Below are 19,073 nucleotides of genomic sequence, written 5' to 3'. Positions count from 1 at the left end.
GCTGTAATTGTGGCCTTGAGGGGCTGGACTAAAGAATACCAGCTGGGTTTGTACCCAGATACTTTTGGATTAATGCTTTGGGACTTAGATCTTGTCCTGTCTGGAATTTAAACATAGTTCCCTGAGCTTTAAAGGGAAGGCAAGCACCATTTGAGGCTCTTAATGACCACTTTTTTCCCCTCTTTAATTTGTCTTTTTTTCCTTTTTCTGCCTTTTTTTTTTTTTTAAACTCCTGTAGCCAGTGAAATCCAGGCAGTTACTTCCTAACCATTTTTACAGCCTCGTATGGGCAAAGAGCTTTAGTTTGTTCCTCATCTTAATTCCCAAATTAATAATAGTTAGAAAGTTCTTATGTCTGCATCTCCATTTTTCTTGAAATATATAAGGGTGAAAATAAATTTCCCTAGATATTAGGCAAGCCTTTGAAGTGTGAACAACTTTGTTATATTTGAGACGGCAAGTCCTTCATTATGACTAGGTTGATTTTTTTTTTTTTTTGGTTGCTCTTTGAAATAATTCCTTTTGTTTCAGGTCTAAAATTTCAATTTTATTTCTACATGGAGACAAGAGACTTAAACTCCCCCATAGCGGGGAATCAGTCAGGGTTTTTCTTCTATTTAGAAACCTTTGACCCATCCCTCCCCTGTTCAGTGAATAGAAATGGCAAGGCAACTTGTGCTGAGGGTGACTAAAGATCTGCTCTCCGTGTAGCTCATGAAGTGAACCTGCAGGGGAGAGGGTTTCAGGAGTCCTGCTTATGGAAAAAATGCTTTTAAAGTATTTCTTTGCAAAAGAGAGCCTTTCTTGTACCCCTGAGTATATATTAATTGGTTATAATCCTTAGTTTTGAGGCACATAATTATTCACACAGCAGCACGTGATGGAATCACAGGTACAGTTATAATTTCTTTGTACTGGCAAGCAGCCTTTTCTGAGGGACAGAGAAGCCCTTTTTGTGTAGTGCTTCAAGTTCTATAATTAGTGGTATAGTAAAGAATTCAGATAAGTGGCAAAACATATACAAGCGCTTAGAAGTTCAACCAACTAGCCTATAAGTTATCTGCCTGGATATGTAATTTCTGTGTGGTTTACTGTATGTCTGCATTTCTTCTTAACCTTTTTGTTGCATTTTTTTTTTTTTTTTTCTTTTTTCTTCCAGATCATTACAAAATACGTTTATGAACTACTGGAAAAGGAATGCCACTTGAAGAAAGTAACTCTCCCAGTAAGCATAAATTTTATTTTCCCCCAAAGATGTTGTTTGTTTGGCTCTGTAAAAAAGCAGAGCCTTCAATCCAGTATTCAGATGAAGACAAGGTGTGCCAGCGCTCTGTGCAGGGCGCTGTCTCAGGACACTGCCTTGGCATGCAGCGTGTGCGTGCATCTGGAGATGTGGTTCCACCTCACTTCTCATGTGTTTGATTTCTGAAAGCTGAGCTCTCATTGCCTTACCAGATACCAGAATTTTCAAAATATGGTAGTTTTGATAGAGGAACCATAAGCTTTTTGAAAAGTATTTGTGAATATTATGAGATCTCTGCAGCTGGATGTAGAGAACAAATGCGCCTTTACAGCCAGGAATAAACTCAAATTCAGTTTCAGTAAACTACTCTAAGCCTATTTTTTTAAAACACACTTTTTCAGTAGCTTGTAACATGTATGTAATATGAGGTGTTGCTGTTGCTTAGTGAAAATGTTTGGTCAGCCCTTGGAAGCGATGAAGCATTCCCCAAAGAACATGTATGAGAGTGTTTGTAAATACATGCAATACCATGACGATGTTCAGGTATTTTTATATTCTGTAGTGGAGACTGTAGTGTGACAGCACCGTGTAGGTTTTCCATCACTACCATAAAGGATTCTTATGGTCTTTGAGAAGCTTTTGCATTACTGTTGTTCTCAGCCAGTTCTTCGTATTCAGTCAAGGAAAACCCATTTGGGCTAAGGAAGGAAAATGTCCTTTTCTTTAGTAGTTCTGTAACATTTCACAATTCCCATTTCCATTCCCTGAGTGCTGGTTCAGGAACATTTTGATAACCTGCCCAAACTACTCACGGTTTCCCAGCCAGGCTTTGCCAGTGTCTCCTGGTCAGGGCAGAAGGAGCCATGCTGGCAGCTCCACGGAGCAGTCGAAGGGGGAGCAGCAGCTCTCCTCTGCACTCCCAGCCTGCTAAACCACGTAAGCCGTGCCGATGCCCCAAGACTTGAGACTGGAGAAAGCATTTCCCAGCTTCAGACTTCCCTGCGTAGACAGAGAAGAGGATTGGGTTCGTGGCAGCAGTCTGCCTGGTGCGATGCTGGCCGTGGTCTCTGGAACTTCTTTGGACAGCTAGTTTTCTTTGTTGGGGCAGTTTTGGTCCAAGGAGTACCTCCATGTTCCAGACAGGTAATGTGTTGAAAGACTTCCTCAAGCCATGTATTACGTAGTGAGCACTGATGTAGTTTGTCAGTAGTACTTTTAAACTATTCTCAGATGTATTATTTCCAGCTTCTGCAAAGTGTCATAGTTTAATTGCATTTTGGGGCAAAGTAAGAGCTCACAAAATATATGCAGCTGTTTATTTGTGAGCAGCGTAGAAAATTTGGCCCAAGGTATGAGCACCATTCTTTGGTGATGACTATTATGTGTAGGAAGCCTTCACTACAGACAAAAATAGGTTATGAAGACGACTACAAAAATGAGAAAAATGAAACAATGTATGTAGAAGGTGAAAAATTTAATCTGTTTAAAGGCTATGTTTAAATCACCACTGACAGACTCCCAAGTAACAACACAAGGAAAGCCAGTTTAAACTAGTAAAGGAGGTTAATAGAAGTGATGAGACCACTTGCAGCAAGAGTAATTCCTGTGCAAGTGAGGAAAACGGAAAAGAGTATAAATGCTGGCAAGGTACATATAAAGTCACGGTAAGGTCACCCAAAACTGAATTTGAGGGGCTTGTTACAGCTGTAAAGACTAATAAAAAAAGAGAGCTGATGAGGGTGATAGATGAGCTGCATGCAAAAGGAATGCTCAGCTCAAATGAGAAAACCCAGCATGGTTCTTTCCAACGTTATCTGTCCAGTTTCCACACTTGAATATTATTAATTTTTTTTAAACAGGATATAATTCTGAGGAACTGTCTGAAATTTGACATATCAGTAAAGGAGATCTTAGAACAAATTGATATGTCGTACAATAATCAAATTCCAGGATGAGATGTTTTTTAAGCCCAGGGTACTAAGAAGTCAAATATGAAGCTGCAGAACAGCCAACTAGTATGTAACTTACTGCTGAAATCAGCTATTTTCATCAAAGGAATGGAAAAAGAGTAAATGTGATAGTCTTTGAAGGGCCTCCAGGAGTGATTCATAGTGATTCCTGTGTACCAGGAGGAAATAATATATTGAAGGAAAAGTCAGTACGGGTTTCTTTTTAAAAAACCTGCTAGAATTCATTGACGGAGTCGGAGATGACATGAAAAAGAAAGATCTTGTCAGTAAAAGAGTACATGGATTTCCAGCGAGCTGTGAACAAGCTTACCAAATGCTTTTAAAAAAGCCACTGTCATGGCATAGGAGGAGGGAGTACCCTTATGAGTTAATAATTGGTTAAAAGGAAAAAAAGGTGTTCATATTTTACAGATGAAATAAGCTGTTACTGGTGCAGTGTTATTAAGGTCTGCACTGACATAGTTATGAATAAAAGGAAAAAAGGAATTAATAGAAGCTAACAAACTTTGCTGGGTTTTTTTCTAACATTATTTAAAATCCTTAAATCTAAAGCTGATTGTGATGAGTTGGGAAATATTTTCATGATGCTGAATGATTGGACGATAAAATGACATGAGATTCAATTCTGGTAAATGTGAAATTATGGGGAAAATAACTCACTCTGTAAACACAATGGTGGCCTCTAAATGAGCTATTACAACTCAGGAAAGAGCTTGGAGTGATCGTGAATAGTTCTCTGAGAACATCAGTTAGTGCTCAATGGCAGTGAAAAAACCCTCAAAGCAAATAGGATGTTAGGAATTATGAGGCGTTGAGAACAAAACAGAAAAACATCGTCATTCCACTCATTATGTGGGCCCCCATCTTGAACACTGCATGGAGTCTGGACACCATATCAAAAAGGATATGAAGAATTAAAAAAAAAAATACAGAGGAGGGTTCCAAGGATGATCACAGGCATGAAATGCTTTTCAGACAAAGAAAGATTAGACAAAGATTCTTCAGCTTGGAAAATAGATGACTGAGGAAGGAATATGACAAATCTATAAAATCATGAAAGGTGTAGAGAAGATGAATAGGGAATGGTTTTTTGCTTTTTCATAATAGAGAAGCTAAGGGGCATCAAGTTTAAATTATCAGGCAGGAGATCTGTACTGAAAGAGTGGCAGTACTATTTCATATACGTCCCAATTATATTGTGGAACTCATCGCCACAGAATACTATCGAGGAGAAAGGTATAAATGCATTCAAAAAAACCATTTGACAAATCTAAGGTGGGATAGGTGCATTGAACTATTTATTGTACATGCTTGTCCAGTTATAAACTGTGGCTCAGGAGGCTCCAAAGTAACTGGTTGCCAAAACCAGGGAAGAATCACTCTATAACCACTCTGTTCTCATACAGTTCGCCTAAGCATTCAGCCAGCTGTTAGAAACAGGACTCTGGGACCTTGATCTGACCAGGATGGCTCTTCTTATGAATATGACCTTACTATATGAACATTTTAGGGGTGAATACAAAAATGTGTTTTTTCTGAGTTTTGTCACAGGTGATCTGAAAGTTGGTGTATTGGCCTTCCTTTTTCTGTTAGCCGATAATGAAGTAGACAGTGTAATGAATATATGAAAAATGTGTTGAGGAGTACTTTTTTTTTTTTAGCATGATTTTAGAAGTGTGCAGAAATGCTATGCTTCAAAGGTTTAGGATGACAGCATTTCACGTCTCTCATCTTTCTTAATTTCAACCTCATGTGCAAAGTCCAACTTGCTATCTTTATTTTGTTTTCTCAGGTAGCAGCTTCAGTTTTGAACACAATTGTTTGCAAGTTTCTTTTCAGATATGAAAATGAGCATTTTGGAAATCAGGAAAGCTCACCCATTATCTTATTACATCAGCATCTCTGTCAAAACCTAAATCTGAAGATTTCTTTCTACATGGGGAGGCTGAGATGGATATTGCATTATTGTTACTGTAAAGTATTGCAGTTCTCTTAATGTTCAATATATACTACTGGACTTGAAGATTTAAATGAAGAGACTCATATTCAGGGAGAAGCCATTCAATTATTTCTTTTAAATTTCTCATTTTCTGCTCCATTGAAGGTTATATTATGAATATAAAGAAGACTGCAATTTTTTTATCCAGATGAAGTCTTTGTATTTCTCTAGTTTTAATGGCATAATCAGTGATTGATCTTTGCTGTTCTTTGGATGTTGAGGACAAATAGAGGGTGCTTCTGAATTAAATGCATCTTTAACAGCTTCTGGGAAGGCCTGAGATGGAAGTTCAAATAATTACTAACATGTTTTATTGACAATGGCACTGAAATGTCTCACTGTGCAGAATCTTCTAACTTATCAATGCTTTGCTCTTTCACTTCAATAGCTAAAACTTCATTCAGTAGTTCTCTTGATCTACCAGACAGCCAAGAACTATTTTTCTTTGAGAAACAATGGTCTCTTACCTCCGCTGTGTGTTCCTTTTGGCTATTTTGTTACCCAAGTCATCAATACTTGTTTTGTAAAAATTCCGCTGATTTTAGGTGAGTTGTTAGTTGTAGTAATGACCAAATGCTAACTAGCTGCTTGTGATATTGATCAGCAGTTTTCATTTTTTATAATTTTGAGTGAAAAATTATAAATTGGGATATTCGATCTTGTGAAGACTGTAACACAAGTGAGTTAGCGAGCTTTATGTAGAACCATGTTACAGAAGACCTTCTTATCTTGCAAAGCAGCTGAGCAGTGTTCTCTCTTCAACAGCTGCTCACAGTTCTCAGAATCTTCGTGAGTCTTTTCAGTTTCAGTTCCGTTTATTTGCCATATTCTTTCCTCCAGTCACAAGTTACACCTGTTTCACTTGTTTCGAGGCTCCAGGCTCATAATTTTTATTCTGTTTCTTAACCAGAATAAGAAAAATATTAGTGGGAGGGGTTCCCTTTAAAAATTCAATGTTCGATTTTAAATTTAAAAACTTCCAGTGTACAAAATAAAAAAAAACCCTAGAGCCCAGCCAGGTCTCGTGCATCTTGGGTTGGTAATGGCTAAGAACTGAAAATTGAGTTGTAATGCCGATGTGGTAGCATGAACATCAGTAAGATTAGATTCCAAATATAGTTTGATCTTACCCTATATATTGATAGCAACTGCAAAATACTAACTAGCATGCTGCTGAAGTATTCTATAGACTGGTATATCACTGTATTGGGTGATAGCTCATTTGAGACAGAACTCATACGGAACAATAAATTCAGTTTGAAAACCTTAAGAATGACATAATGTATGTAGAGTGCATAACTCAGAGAATTCACCATGACTGCATACAGTCATAAACCTGAAGGTATAGTTGTGCATTGGAAAAATAAATCTGAGAAAAGGAAAATTAAACTTTAAACAGTACTTTTAAACAGCAAATTATCAGTGGAATTTAGACTGATTTGACATTTCTAGCTACAGATTACTGGAAGATTGTTATTGCATGTGAATAACAATGTTCAATCAAATTGTTAAATTAAACTAATTGAGGTTCAGTATTTTACTGAATTTATTCAATTTGTGTTTAAATAAAGGATCAGAAATAAGTGCTCATGAGTTGGTCTAGAAGAGAAAGTGGCTAATAAATAGAAATTATTTTATGCGGGTTCAGTGTGTCTAGCACTAAATGGTATTCTACGTTGATTTGTCAATAAAGTTACGTTGCGCACAGGAGTGACCTTTATGCACGTTCTTTAGTGAAAGCTTGATCTAATGAATTACTGCTTAATGTTTGAAGATAAATTAGCTTGAAAAAAAGTTTCCAAATGTGATTAATTTGAGGAAGAGAATGAAGAGTTATTTTTTTACGATCTTGTTAGATAACTTTTTTAAACTATCATATTTGCAGAAGTTTGAACTATTTAGATCTTCTAGTACACATGATTACTGACCGCCAGCTTTTCCTAAATACTAAACAAAAATTTAGTTTATGAATAATACTAAAACATACAGCTAAGTTATATCTTTGCCTGAAATGCAAATTCACAATGTTTTTTCTTAATTACAGTATTGTAAGTACTCAGTTTATGTGCAAAAGTCAATTAGATCATGCCAAGTGCTATCCGAGATTTAGTGTTGTCTGATTTTATACCTGAGCATTGTTAAATTTTTTAATTTATCAATACTGCTACTTCAGAAGCAGCAACATGATCTGGCTGTAGCTCCAGTATGGTACCTGTTGGACTTACATATCCTAAATTCTTTTCACTAAAGTGCGTTTTTTACCATGTTTTCCATTTTCTCACAAAATGTGAGAGAAGGTGTGTACATTTCTTGGTGTAGAAAGTACAAGCTGAGGCACATGAGTTGTTATTTCATTTTGGAGCAGGGAATAAGGTCTTCAGCGCTATGGCAGGTGCTAAAGAGAGGCAGGACCATTCTTCTAGTTAGGAATTCCTTTTGTTCAAGTGGCCTCATTGACTTCATTAAAAAAATATTCAGAAGAACTTGCATTAAAAAAGTCTGGCAGATTCACGCGGAATTAATTTTTCCAAAGGTAAGGGTAATTAAGAATACATACCCATGTATGAGAGAGGAGCCGACATAATGCAAACAGCCATTCCTCCTGTCTCAACGTAAGGCTCATATCCTCACCTGCTTTTCATCGCTGTCGCAGAGCGTAAGGCAACCAGGGTTGTTCCTGGCAGCTATACAGTTAGCCTGTGCAGGTCGTGGGGGGGAGAGTAGGATGGGGAGATTGGCCTGTTCTGTTCTTCCCTTTCTGTCTATTCATATGGTAGAAAGGGAGGAATGAGTAGACGCGATGTTTCTGTCTGCCATCATGGTGTTTACACCAGCACAGTTCTTTTGCCTTGAGCCAGGCTTGCTAACCCAAGTGTAGACCTGTTTTATAGAAATTCTGGTTTTATTGAACAAAAAGTGCTGTTTTACTCTCCAGAGTAAGGACAAAAATCAGAATTAGATTACGGTTTACTGAATATCAAAGCTGGTTGTTGGTCTGTTCCTACAGCAAAGTAGTTAAGCATTGACCCAGGTGCAGGACTCTTAATGAAGCCATTATTTAGACCCAAATTGGATTTCTATATTTTATTAGGCCTACACTATTAAATTTATAATAGACAAATTTACAATACTGCTTCATACGTGGCTTATTGGGTATTTATGTTGAGGTGGCTGAGATGGAACTCTCTAGGATTTTTTTCATATTATGTAAGACTTTTATTGTTGCTTCAGGCATATCAGAGGTGACAAATTACTTGATTTTTTTTTTTTTCCCCTCCCACAGGTTGTTCTTTTATGGACTTTCTTTTTTGCCAGTAAATTTCTGTAAACAACTGATGATTCAAAGCTTTAGCATACTTTTTACCCCCTTTTTGGTTTAAATCTCCCTTGGATTACTGTTCTAAACTGTGGTGTATTTTTATGTTTTGAAGTTAAATCACACAGGTATTAGCTTTTGCTATATTTTTACTTAGTACTGGGCACACATTAGTCCTTATAATATGCATGCAAATAGCTGTTAAATGGTGGAAGTTTTTCTATCAATTTGGTGGCTAACTTTATAACTAGAGATGTTCTTTTAAAAAATTTTACTGATGCATAAAAGTGCGTGTTGTCTGTAATTGCAGGTTGATGCGACTGAAAGTGAACCAAAGAGCTTTATCTTTATGAGTGAAGATGCATTAACAAATCCTGACAAACTACTGGTCCTAATTCATGGTAATGGCGTTGTCAGAGCAGGTCAGTGGGCTAGGAGACTTATAATTAACGAAGATCTGGACAGTGGCACACAGATACCATATATAAAGAGAGCTATTGGGGTAAGTGAAAGTGCATGTATGTACGATTGTGTGTGCATATGCTTGTGTATGTGTGTACCTGTGTATGAAGAGCTCTAAATCTGTGATGTTTTAATTAGTTAAACAGCATTCAGTATTTCCTTATATGATCATTTTATTTATGATGGGAATACTTGCTTGGTTTTTTTCAGAACTTTTTTCAAATGGAACCAAGTTTCTCTCTTACATTAAAAAAAATTCTAGTTGTATGTCATGTTGTTGCGGCAGCACTGCCATGTAGTTTAATATGGCAGCTAACGTGACAAGAGCCCTTAGCAGGCAATGAGATGCAATAGAAGGCACTACAGAAATTTGTTATTATTTGAAGTGTTTTCTTTTACATTTCATTAAATTTGTACGTATTTTCACTCAACGTCTGTTGCAATCTCATGATAACATGAGCTTTCATGATAACAGCAGGCTCTTTTGCTAGGCTTGTACTGAATTTATTAGAGGCACAGCCTTTTTCAGTTTTGCGCTGAATACTGATTCATTCTGATTCACCTATCAATACTTGACAGTAAAAAACATTTACATTTTATGGACACTGTTTTGTTACATTTACATCTATGTGAGAGACAATGCACGATTTGTGTAATGTTTTTAACATTGGAACTTTGTAGGTGTAATTCATCTCTTGCATCCAGCTACCTACATGAAACTTCCTGTAGTAAACATTAGAAAAGCCTATTTAAAAGTCACTATTTCTGTGAGATTTACCAAGTTAAGGTAAAGCTCCACTCTAAATATCAGTGTTGTCACTGTGATTGGACTCGTTTTGCTAAATGAAGTTGAATTTGCTACAGCTAGGTTTAAAGTATTCAATATAGAAAATGGTTCTCTTCAAACATGGTTTCTTTTTTTTTTATAAAACATATGAAAGACAGAAAACATACGAAAAGATTGAGCCATGAAGTTATTTTTGTTTTGTATAATCCACTAACAAAGCACCAGACTACACTTTGTGTGGAAAAGAAACCTAGACTTGTAAAAGTGATGCTTGCCTTCTTTTAACATAAAGTTTTTGTTCATTTTAAATCAAGACTCAGTGGCAGAACAAAAAGTACTTTAGGATTATTGAATGTAATATAGGTCTATGGTAGGTCCAGTGTAGGAGGTTAATTTCTAGACTGCAAGTTCCAAAACCTTTCCCAAGAAACTCGAAGAGCTGTAGCTACTTAAATTTTCGTAGAATGCTTACATGCCTGCATTTTCGTTCTTTTCTGAGATGCTGCTGTCTGGGCTGACATGAGAGGCTGAGCATTTAAGACTGGGATACTATCCCTAAATTAACAGATAATCTTTAAGAGATGTCTAGTAGAGGAGAGTTATAGTTCCTTTTCCTGTTTTGTTATTTTTGTTTTATGCAATGATTGTGCCAGTGAGACAGAGATCAGATCTCTGTTCCCTCAAATGGTTATTGTGCTTAAAAACAGATGATGTATTTCTGCATTTTGAATGCTTCTTCAAAAAACACAGGAAAAAATCCCAAAGAGCTTGATGAGAAAAATGTCTTTTAAAAAATTTAATCATTTGATCACATTGGGACATCAGACTTTGTGCTCTTATCTTTTGACTGACTTCTTTCTTAGCATGGTTTTTAAATTCATAGGTCTCTTTAGCTCAGTAATTCCAGCTACTCTAAAAGCCACTCTCCCTTTTTGTGCATCTTAAAATTCTGGTGAATGTACTACATGTTTAGAACACATACTATTTGCCATTATTTTTTTTAAGGCAAAATGAAGATTAGATCATATTCGATTGTATTATATTAAATGTATACTAATTTTTGTATCCTGTAGTCGGAATTGGGCGTCTATCTGGTTGGATAAGGCAATGCTTTATGGAAGTTGAACCCCACTGAATGTATTTGAAATCATTATGTTATGACTAAAAAGAGAATATAGATAGCTACGTGCTGATATCGTGTCTACTTCATGTACAGATCGTATAGATTTCTCTTCCAAATACAGGAAATTATGGTAGAGTGACTATAAGGACTCCAGTTTTAGTTAATAACAATAAAAATTGCATCCTTTTCTGGTTTTTCTGGTGTTCAGTCCTCTAGTTGATTTAGACACTTCTGTCTGTTATGAAAATAACTGACCTAGACAGTAAATGGCCTGAATGGAAATTGTGGTAACTCCTCATGCAATGTTGCTGGTTCACATTAAGGAATTATTTTCCTTGATCTTCCACTGTTTCTGCTAAGAAGAGGTCTCATCCTTAAATGAAACCAGCAGACGTTATCAAAGTATAAGATTACAGTGCTGATGACAGGAGATCATGGATTTTTAAATTTTTTTGTTTTAATAAACTGTGTGAAGTATGTAATAGTGTCTAGGATGTGAAAATTCCACTGATGTGGTGTGAGTGTGAAACATATGCAGGTAGCTTAAAACATTTGCTGGAGAGTAGGTTTTCACTTAAAAAAAAATAAATGGTGAAAGTACTGCTTAAATGTCTTCTGTGCAGAAACTAGTCCAGAAATATCACCTCTGCTTTCCTTAAAACAAAACCAGACAAACAAACAAAAAGAAACCCCTCTAGGTAGGTCAAACCCATATCTTTTTATCTATTGCTTCTCTCTGTGGAGAGTGACGAGACTACCACAAGCAAGTTTCATTTCATTTCTTGGAAAAACTGAAAACAGGGAAGCAAAAGCTGAAGTTACCAGTGAGCAGTGGATTGAGCAGGATGAACTGATACTACTCTCCTAACCAGGAAGTTAAGGAAAGAAAAGAGACTATTTCTCTCTGCTACAACACTTTCAAGAAAAAAATGAAAAAGTTTTCTCTTAAAGCATGTATGGAATAGGGGAGCAATATAAAGGCTTAAAATTTATCCTCCTTGTAGTGGTTTGGGGCTGATACACATTGGAAAGAAAAGATCCAAGGAGAAGTATCCTGGTGGAGTTCAAGTAGCTAGAAGTGTGATTTTTCTTTTCATCTAGGTGGTTCCTTTAGGTAATATTTCTATCTTCTATATCAAAATCTGTTGTGTAGGTTCAATCTTTTGTGTAATAGGTGTTGGGAATAGTTTACAAGGTTTTATGTGAAGAGGTGAGATTAATGCATTAATTCAGAAATTCAAGCTTGATCATGTAAAAGAGATTCTGAAATATGAAAGAAGAGAACAAACAAGTGTCAAGGTAGAGAACAGATTGTAGGAAAAGGAGAAGGGAGAAAAGTGTATAGAATGTGAGAGACGGATATGTGTAAATACGTTAAAAGACGGTAGGAAAAGATCTACTTTAGAAAAACAAGTATAAAAAGGCAAATGTGATAATATAAAGCAGTAAAGCTGTAAGAAAGGCTTAATTAAAATTATAATACATACTATAAAGATATTTAAAACAAAAAAGATGGCAATTTCCTATAAATACGTTATGAAATAAATAGGACATAGGTTTGTTGTTTTGTTAAAACAGAATTTTTCTGCTGAAACTTTCTGCAGTGGGAGATACTGATTTTTGACAGAAGCAGTCATCTGACGTGTGAGAGAGTTCAAGTCCCTCCTCTGGGAATGAGGGACTATTCCACTTTTAATGGTAATACCACACTGAAGTGATTCAGGGTTTGGTTTTCCTTGCCTTTTTTTTTTTTTAAATAAATAAATGCAAATTATATAAATAAATGCATTTGAATTATATAAATAAATAAATGTAAATTAGAAGAGGAATTTTAATCTGCCTCTTCTACCTTTTGCGCACATGTCTTATGCACTGTCTGTAGAGTCAGGCTTGTCTCAGATCAGTTATTATTTTGTTGTATATACAATGACTGAAGCAGCGCCAGGAGGAGATGGTGAGATATGGAGGTAAATTCTTTAATTCAGTGATGAAAGCATTTCCTTGGGGTGTCAAGAATTAAGGATTTATGTTCCTGGTTTCATTTAGGTAGTTCAGGGGCTCCGTCACCAGGCTCTTGAGGAGGAGGAGGAGGTTAGAAGAGGATGCTTCTCTGGCTCGTTGTTGGGTGGCAACAACATGGATGGTAGTCTAAAGATTCGGTGGGGAGGTGTACCAGTGATATAGGGGAACATGCAAGAAGGGGTGCAAATGTCAGCTCCTGCTCCATACAATGATGTTCCTTCGGTACTGGTTGGAGAAGCGGAGTCTGTGCTTTAAAGTCTGCTGAGTGTTAGGCAAGGAGAAGCTGAAGTTGATCTGCTTACAGAGGAAGTTTGTTCCACGGGGAAATGGGACCTCAGCTTACCTGAGTTTGGTCATTTAATACCATTCTTCTCGGGATTAAAGAGGACATCAGTTTACTGCGCAAGTACAAAGAAACTGGTGGATGCTTTCCATGACTTTGCAAGTTCAGTACATTAGTTACCTGAGATAGCTGTGGTCCCAAGGATGCTAATAAAATTCAACTACAGCAACTGTCGGTTAGTCGATTTTTAAAAAAAAAAAAATTTAAAAAACATCCAAGAATTGTTGCCTGGTTTCTAATTCAGCACACTTTAAGATAGCTTAGATATTTTTATTATTATTTGAAGGAGAATTAATACTTCACATAGGGTAATAGAATGAGGGGCTTCAAAGAACCTAGATGAGTTACTCAGAAAAAATGCAGCAGCACCCAAAAATCTGACTTTCCATGAACAAACGAAAAAAGGTTTGCATGAGATGGGCATCAACTACGGAAATTGTTCTTTAATGGCTGATAAAACAGTTTCATTTTTGTCTTGTGTTTGTCCTACTCTTCTTACTGCATTTTCTTACCAATTTCTGTTCTTAAGAATATTTTTGGTCAGAATATTGGATTTATTCATTCATGTTAATATAAATCATTTGTATAAAACTATCAGGTTGGTAATATTTACGGAGAATCACAGAGGGTGGTTACTTTCTTCAGCATGCAATAAGATGTCATTACTTTTGTAACTCAGTTGAATGGAACAACAAAATCATTCAGTGTAACAGCAATGCATTTACCTGCCATAACTTTTATGTGATTTAGTAACCTTACTGGTTAGTAACTGGTATGGTAACACAGTTTGGTCTTTCCATTTTGTAAAAATCAGCCAGTTTCAAAAGTGGATATTTACACATTGTCAAGAAATTATGCTTTGTTTAAATTACACTAACAATTCTTGCTGAAAAACTTCTACATCTCACTTTTAAGCAGGGAATATCTCATTAGACAGCATCCTCTTCATTCTAGCGATCATATTTTAGGAACTTAAGATTTAAAATTTTGTCTTACAGTTTATACGTGCTTAGCATAATTTCAATAAGATGGGCAAGTGACACTTCCTGGAAAAAAACCCAGAGCTGACATTTCACTGCAATTACAGTTCTTCCACAGAATACTAATATTTATATACCTTTTATGTATAATGTTGCAGAAAGATGTTAAAATACTTCATTTATTTATTGTCAGTCAGTTATAGTGCCAGAGTAATCATAATCATATTTGGGCATTCTAATATTTTACTGGAAGGAAAATTTCACTAAAATGGACAATAATGTGCTATATTGTTTTCTTTCAAGTATTAATTTTATGACTGTGGTGTATGTATTTGCTTTTATTCATTCTGTTAGACCATAGAAATAACATTGCCTGTAAAGTACTTCTTAGAGAAAACTTGTATTTACAGCTTCTACTTTCGTGGGGATAATATAAAGAAAACTTAAGCTACGTAGCTGGTTGGATGGTGTTTTTAGGTCTTTCTGAAAACCTAAACACAAATTACAATGTACTACTAAATAATTGGTCACATATAATTGGCATAAAATACATCATACTCTGGAAAGAGAATTTAAAAACCAATATATTTGATTTCTTCTAAAATATTTCATGAGGAAGTGATAATCTCTCAAATACTGATTCGAAATACTGATCACCAAGCAGATGGAAGGCAAAGTTGCATAATTAGTTGGAAGCAATACTAATTGATCACAAAATACATAATAATACATAATAAGCCGTATAGGAGTTAATAAATATTGAGTCAGAAATTCAAGAAAAGGTTAAAAGCTTAGACTAATACTGAACTGACAGGGTATGTAAGCCCACACCAGCCCCCATGCCAGCAAAGGAAAACAATGAGATGACAGCTCTACTGTTTGGAGAGAGGTTGCTAACGACAGCTTATTCCTTTATGATTTCAACTCTTGACAGAAGACAGGTCTGCTTGTTGCATCATGGCAGATGTATCATTACCTTCTGGCCCTGTCATGACTGAACTGGGAAAAAACCCACTTGCAGTTCTGAAAATCCAATTACCCTTTGGAATTTAGCGCATCCTTTCCAAGATGTGCATTACCATTGTTGTTTTAATTGTGTGTATTACATTCTTAGAGTTTTCTGTGTTGCATTAATTTGGTAAGGTAGAGCTAATTTCAGATTGCTTTGTCTTCCTTTATTCTGCTGGCTCTCGTGTTTTAGAACCCTGTGGCACCTTGTGTGAGTTTGCTCTTACTTTGTCACTGACCTAAGAAAATCGCTGCTCAAGGTATTTGGATAAATGTGGCTTGAAAATATTTCCCCCCCCCCCCAACCATTTGAGCATTCTTTTCACCGGCTAACTATGGGGTTAAGAACACAGGTTGAATATTTAAAAAAATCAGCATCATTTTAGAAACAATGTTTAGCATGAGTATGAATGGTCTTTTTATCATATGCATATTAGGATTCTTCCTCTCCCCCACCCCCCCTTCAACTTGTTGGATACCTAACAGTGACTCTGGAGACTTAGAAAAGAGTAAGAGGGGGTGTGGATTTTTGAAAGTATGTCAAAAGCCTTGGGGTTTGGGTATGATCGGAATTTCAATAGAGGTTGAGATGAGTTTAAATGCATAGAAGGCGAACATAAAAATCTTGTTTAATTTCTGTCATGTTGTTCTTTTTTTAGTCACTCTGATGTCTTTTTCAAATCTGCTTTTCTCTCAAGCTTTGTGGTACTATATCCAAGATCTGTTTTTTTTTTTTCCTCTTTGTATTTCGTTTTAACTGCTGATCCCTTTTCTGTGGTGCTTCTGCCTTTAATATCAGCTGAAGCGGTCTGAATTGCTGAATCAAAGCCGTTTTGGGAGAGAGACAGTGTTTAAGATTGTGCAGGGTGAGATTCTCTGGGTAGAAGGTAACACTTCCTGCAGTTATAATCAATGCACTTGACACTTTCAAAGGCAGGAGAAGCCATGACTTGCTCAGGGGTTAAACTTTTTAAATAACTTCCCTTGGGAAAAATGCCATCAATAAAATGGAATAATTAGTTGAAGATTCTTGAGTAGCCTAGGTTTGAAAAGAAAAGATTAGAGATAGGTCAGGTTTGCACATCTATTGTATTTTCCTTCCCTTTTGTTTTTTAAACTATGAGCTTTTGTTTAAACGTGTGCAGTATTACAAAATCAGTGTGCTCCAAAAAAATGTCATCTACTTAACGCAATACATTAATTTTGTAGTGTGTTACTCTCTGTGTAGTCTAATAATAGTAAGAATGGAGATTAAATGCTACATAAAAATATAACTTTAGGTTTGCTAGCTTTCTCTTTTCTTACTCATGCACCTATTCTGCAAATAGTAATTTTATCTAACAGAAAACATTTGCAACTTTGAACCTTACTAAATAAGCTTAGGACATATAATATGCATTAAATATTTGCTTTATTTAGATCTAAACAGCATTGAATGAACATCCAGTGCATAGGGTCGTTGATTTCTATGGAGATGAACAGTTTTACTATGAAATTAAATTCATCTCACTTTCCATTAATTATGTTTCACGATTTCAGGTTTTATGGGAAATTCATTGGTTTTCTGACTTTTTTGTATCATGACTTTTGTTAAAGCAGCTGTATTGAACTACAAAACCTGACTAAGAATGGTACTTCCAGTACACTGTGTAGTATGTGCATGCCATGCAAAATATTGATAAATAATGAATGAATGGCTTTGAAATAAAAGATTATTACCCTTCGTTAATTAGTTACTTATTTGCACTTTTCACTTTTCTTAAAGGAAAGTAAAATTACTGACAGCACACTGGACAGTAACTGAACAAGACTTTAGCAAATATGTAATCAACGTTTTTCCGAAGTACAGCATTGTATTTTCTAATGGGTTGTATCAAAATGAGATCTTTACCACCTGAATAGACGAGTTTATTTGGTAGGGAATATTCTGCATGCAGAGTTTTAACAAAACTTTTAGCAAGAAAGTATTGACGAGTCTCAGTTTAGCAAACTACTACTGTTCCTGTGCAGAGGCATTTTGAGGATCTGCCTGTGGGAGGCTGGCTGTAGAACTGTGACCTTTTAATTGCTCAGAAATTGTGATGAGGTCTTTCTCTTGTGGTATGGATCTTCAATATATTTATTTTAAATTGCGATACGTGCAGCATTTGTAAGAGAAATGGGTGAATACTTACTACTATGATTGTGCTTGGAAATGCAGTAGTTATTTGCGGCTTGGATTCTACTCTCTATGGGCCACTTTGTAAGAATCCTGTTTAGAAGAAAATAAAGTTCTAATCTAGTATTGTTTTGATTCAGAGAATTCGGGTTTGTATAAGTGTCATGGCTTTGTGGTCGTTTGTATCTGGGAGCAGTGCATAGGAGTAACGTTTTATTTCAGCTGATTTGCTATAGAGCAGTTGTATCTCACATTTTAGGGTGGACGGTCCAGTAAAGTTGTGGTGGGGTCAGCTCACGCAACGCACCGTTGTGTTCATAGGATGATGCAAGTTAGGATGGGAACTTACGGGGCACGGGGGGTGTGTGTAATAAACTATACTTATGTTTATCTGATTGTGGAGCAAAGGTTTTAAAATCACTTTCATAGGTTTTTTTGGCAACTTTTTTGTTGGGGTGATCTTGTCAACGATCGTGTTAATACAGACTTCTGAGAGTGGCACCATGCTAAGTAGTATGGATATGCACACAGACTTGTTTTTATTCCTCATGAAATGCAGTTTTAACAGGGATAATCCTAACTTATTAAAATTGCTTTCATACAGGATGGAGTGAGCTGTTAATTGTTCATTAGTTGACATATTAATCTGAAGTTATTAGCTTCATTTTGCTTTATGAAAAAAAATCAGCCAACACCTTTGTTCTGTTCATTCAGGAGCATATTAATTCAGGAATGATAAAATATGCATGCATGTTTTTGATATCCATTAAAGAAGTTAACTCACATTTAAAAATATTTAATGCCTATTTAAAAATACTAAAATTGTCTTTTGTCTTATTTATTAGATGTGCAGATGGTTAAACTATCACCTAACATTATAATGTGTAAAATGTATTCTTTATAACATATATCATAGAAAGAGTATTGCATGTGTTTCAGTATAGGTATGGCATATGTATGTATTTAATATTACACTAAATTGCCAATACCCTGTTGATTTTTCAAATGAATCATTACTTAAAAGACTTACCAATTCAATGGGGAGATGAACACTTCCTTATTCATACCATGAAATGCATATTTGAATAAAATTATCTTTTGCTTACTGTGCAGTGAGCTGGAAAATATTAACTTTAATGCATAGGAATTCAAATAAAAATTTTATATGCTTCATCCTTAAGTAGTTTAGTACTGTTCTAATAATGCACATTGATGCTTGAGGTAATAAGGAAATAGATATGGCAAAGACTTTGTCATGCAAATTTCTTCAGGATTGTAATCTTTTGAAAATACACAGATCTTTTGAACGATATATGTCACTTTTGATCAAAAACTTTAAAAAGTTTAATAATTCTGCTAGAACAAACTAAAACTGTGGGTAATAGTCTTTTTTTTCCTGAAATTAACAAATTAGAACATCAAAAAATCTGAGAGTGAGGTATGTAGTAGGTCATTTGCTGCTGCAGGCATTTTCTCTCCCTTCAGGATGTGCTTGTTTAGTTTCTCTCACTTTGTGCCTGTGGCACTGTGTGGTGAAATTCAGACATGTTCTTCCCCTCCAAGGAATCTCTAGGGTGGCAGATAACTTATACAAAATTAATAAATGGTGTTGCTTTCTTTATTATCACCCATCCCAGGCAATTCGCTTTGTGCTCCCTTTGG

The 19,073-nt window shown here is 35.8% G+C and overlaps 1 protein-coding gene across 3 annotated transcripts in view; it reads left to right on the top strand.

Annotated features, from left to right (window-relative positions):
- FAM172A (family with sequence similarity 172 member A) overlaps positions 1 to 19,073 on the top strand; it is a 267,639-nt gene that overhangs the window by 52,366 nt on the left and 196,200 nt on the right. For all 3 annotated transcript variants that reach the window (XM_054810178.1, XM_054810179.1, XM_054810180.1), the window contains 2 exons: positions 1,160 to 1,225; positions 8,839 to 9,030. In XM_054810178.1, the coding sequence (XP_054666153.1) occupies positions 1,160 to 1,225; positions 8,839 to 9,030 (258 nt within the window). The remainder of the gene's footprint in view (positions 1 to 1,159; positions 1,226 to 8,838; positions 9,031 to 19,073) is intronic.

Source organism: Grus americana, chromosome Z, assembly GCF_028858705.1.
Source record: "Grus americana isolate bGruAme1 chromosome Z, bGruAme1.mat, whole genome shotgun sequence".
In the NCBI taxonomy this organism is placed as follows: domain Eukaryota; kingdom Metazoa; phylum Chordata; class Aves; order Gruiformes; family Gruidae; genus Grus; species Grus americana.
The sequence above is the reverse complement of the archived record's forward strand: the minus strand, read 5'-3'. Positions and strand labels throughout refer to the sequence as shown.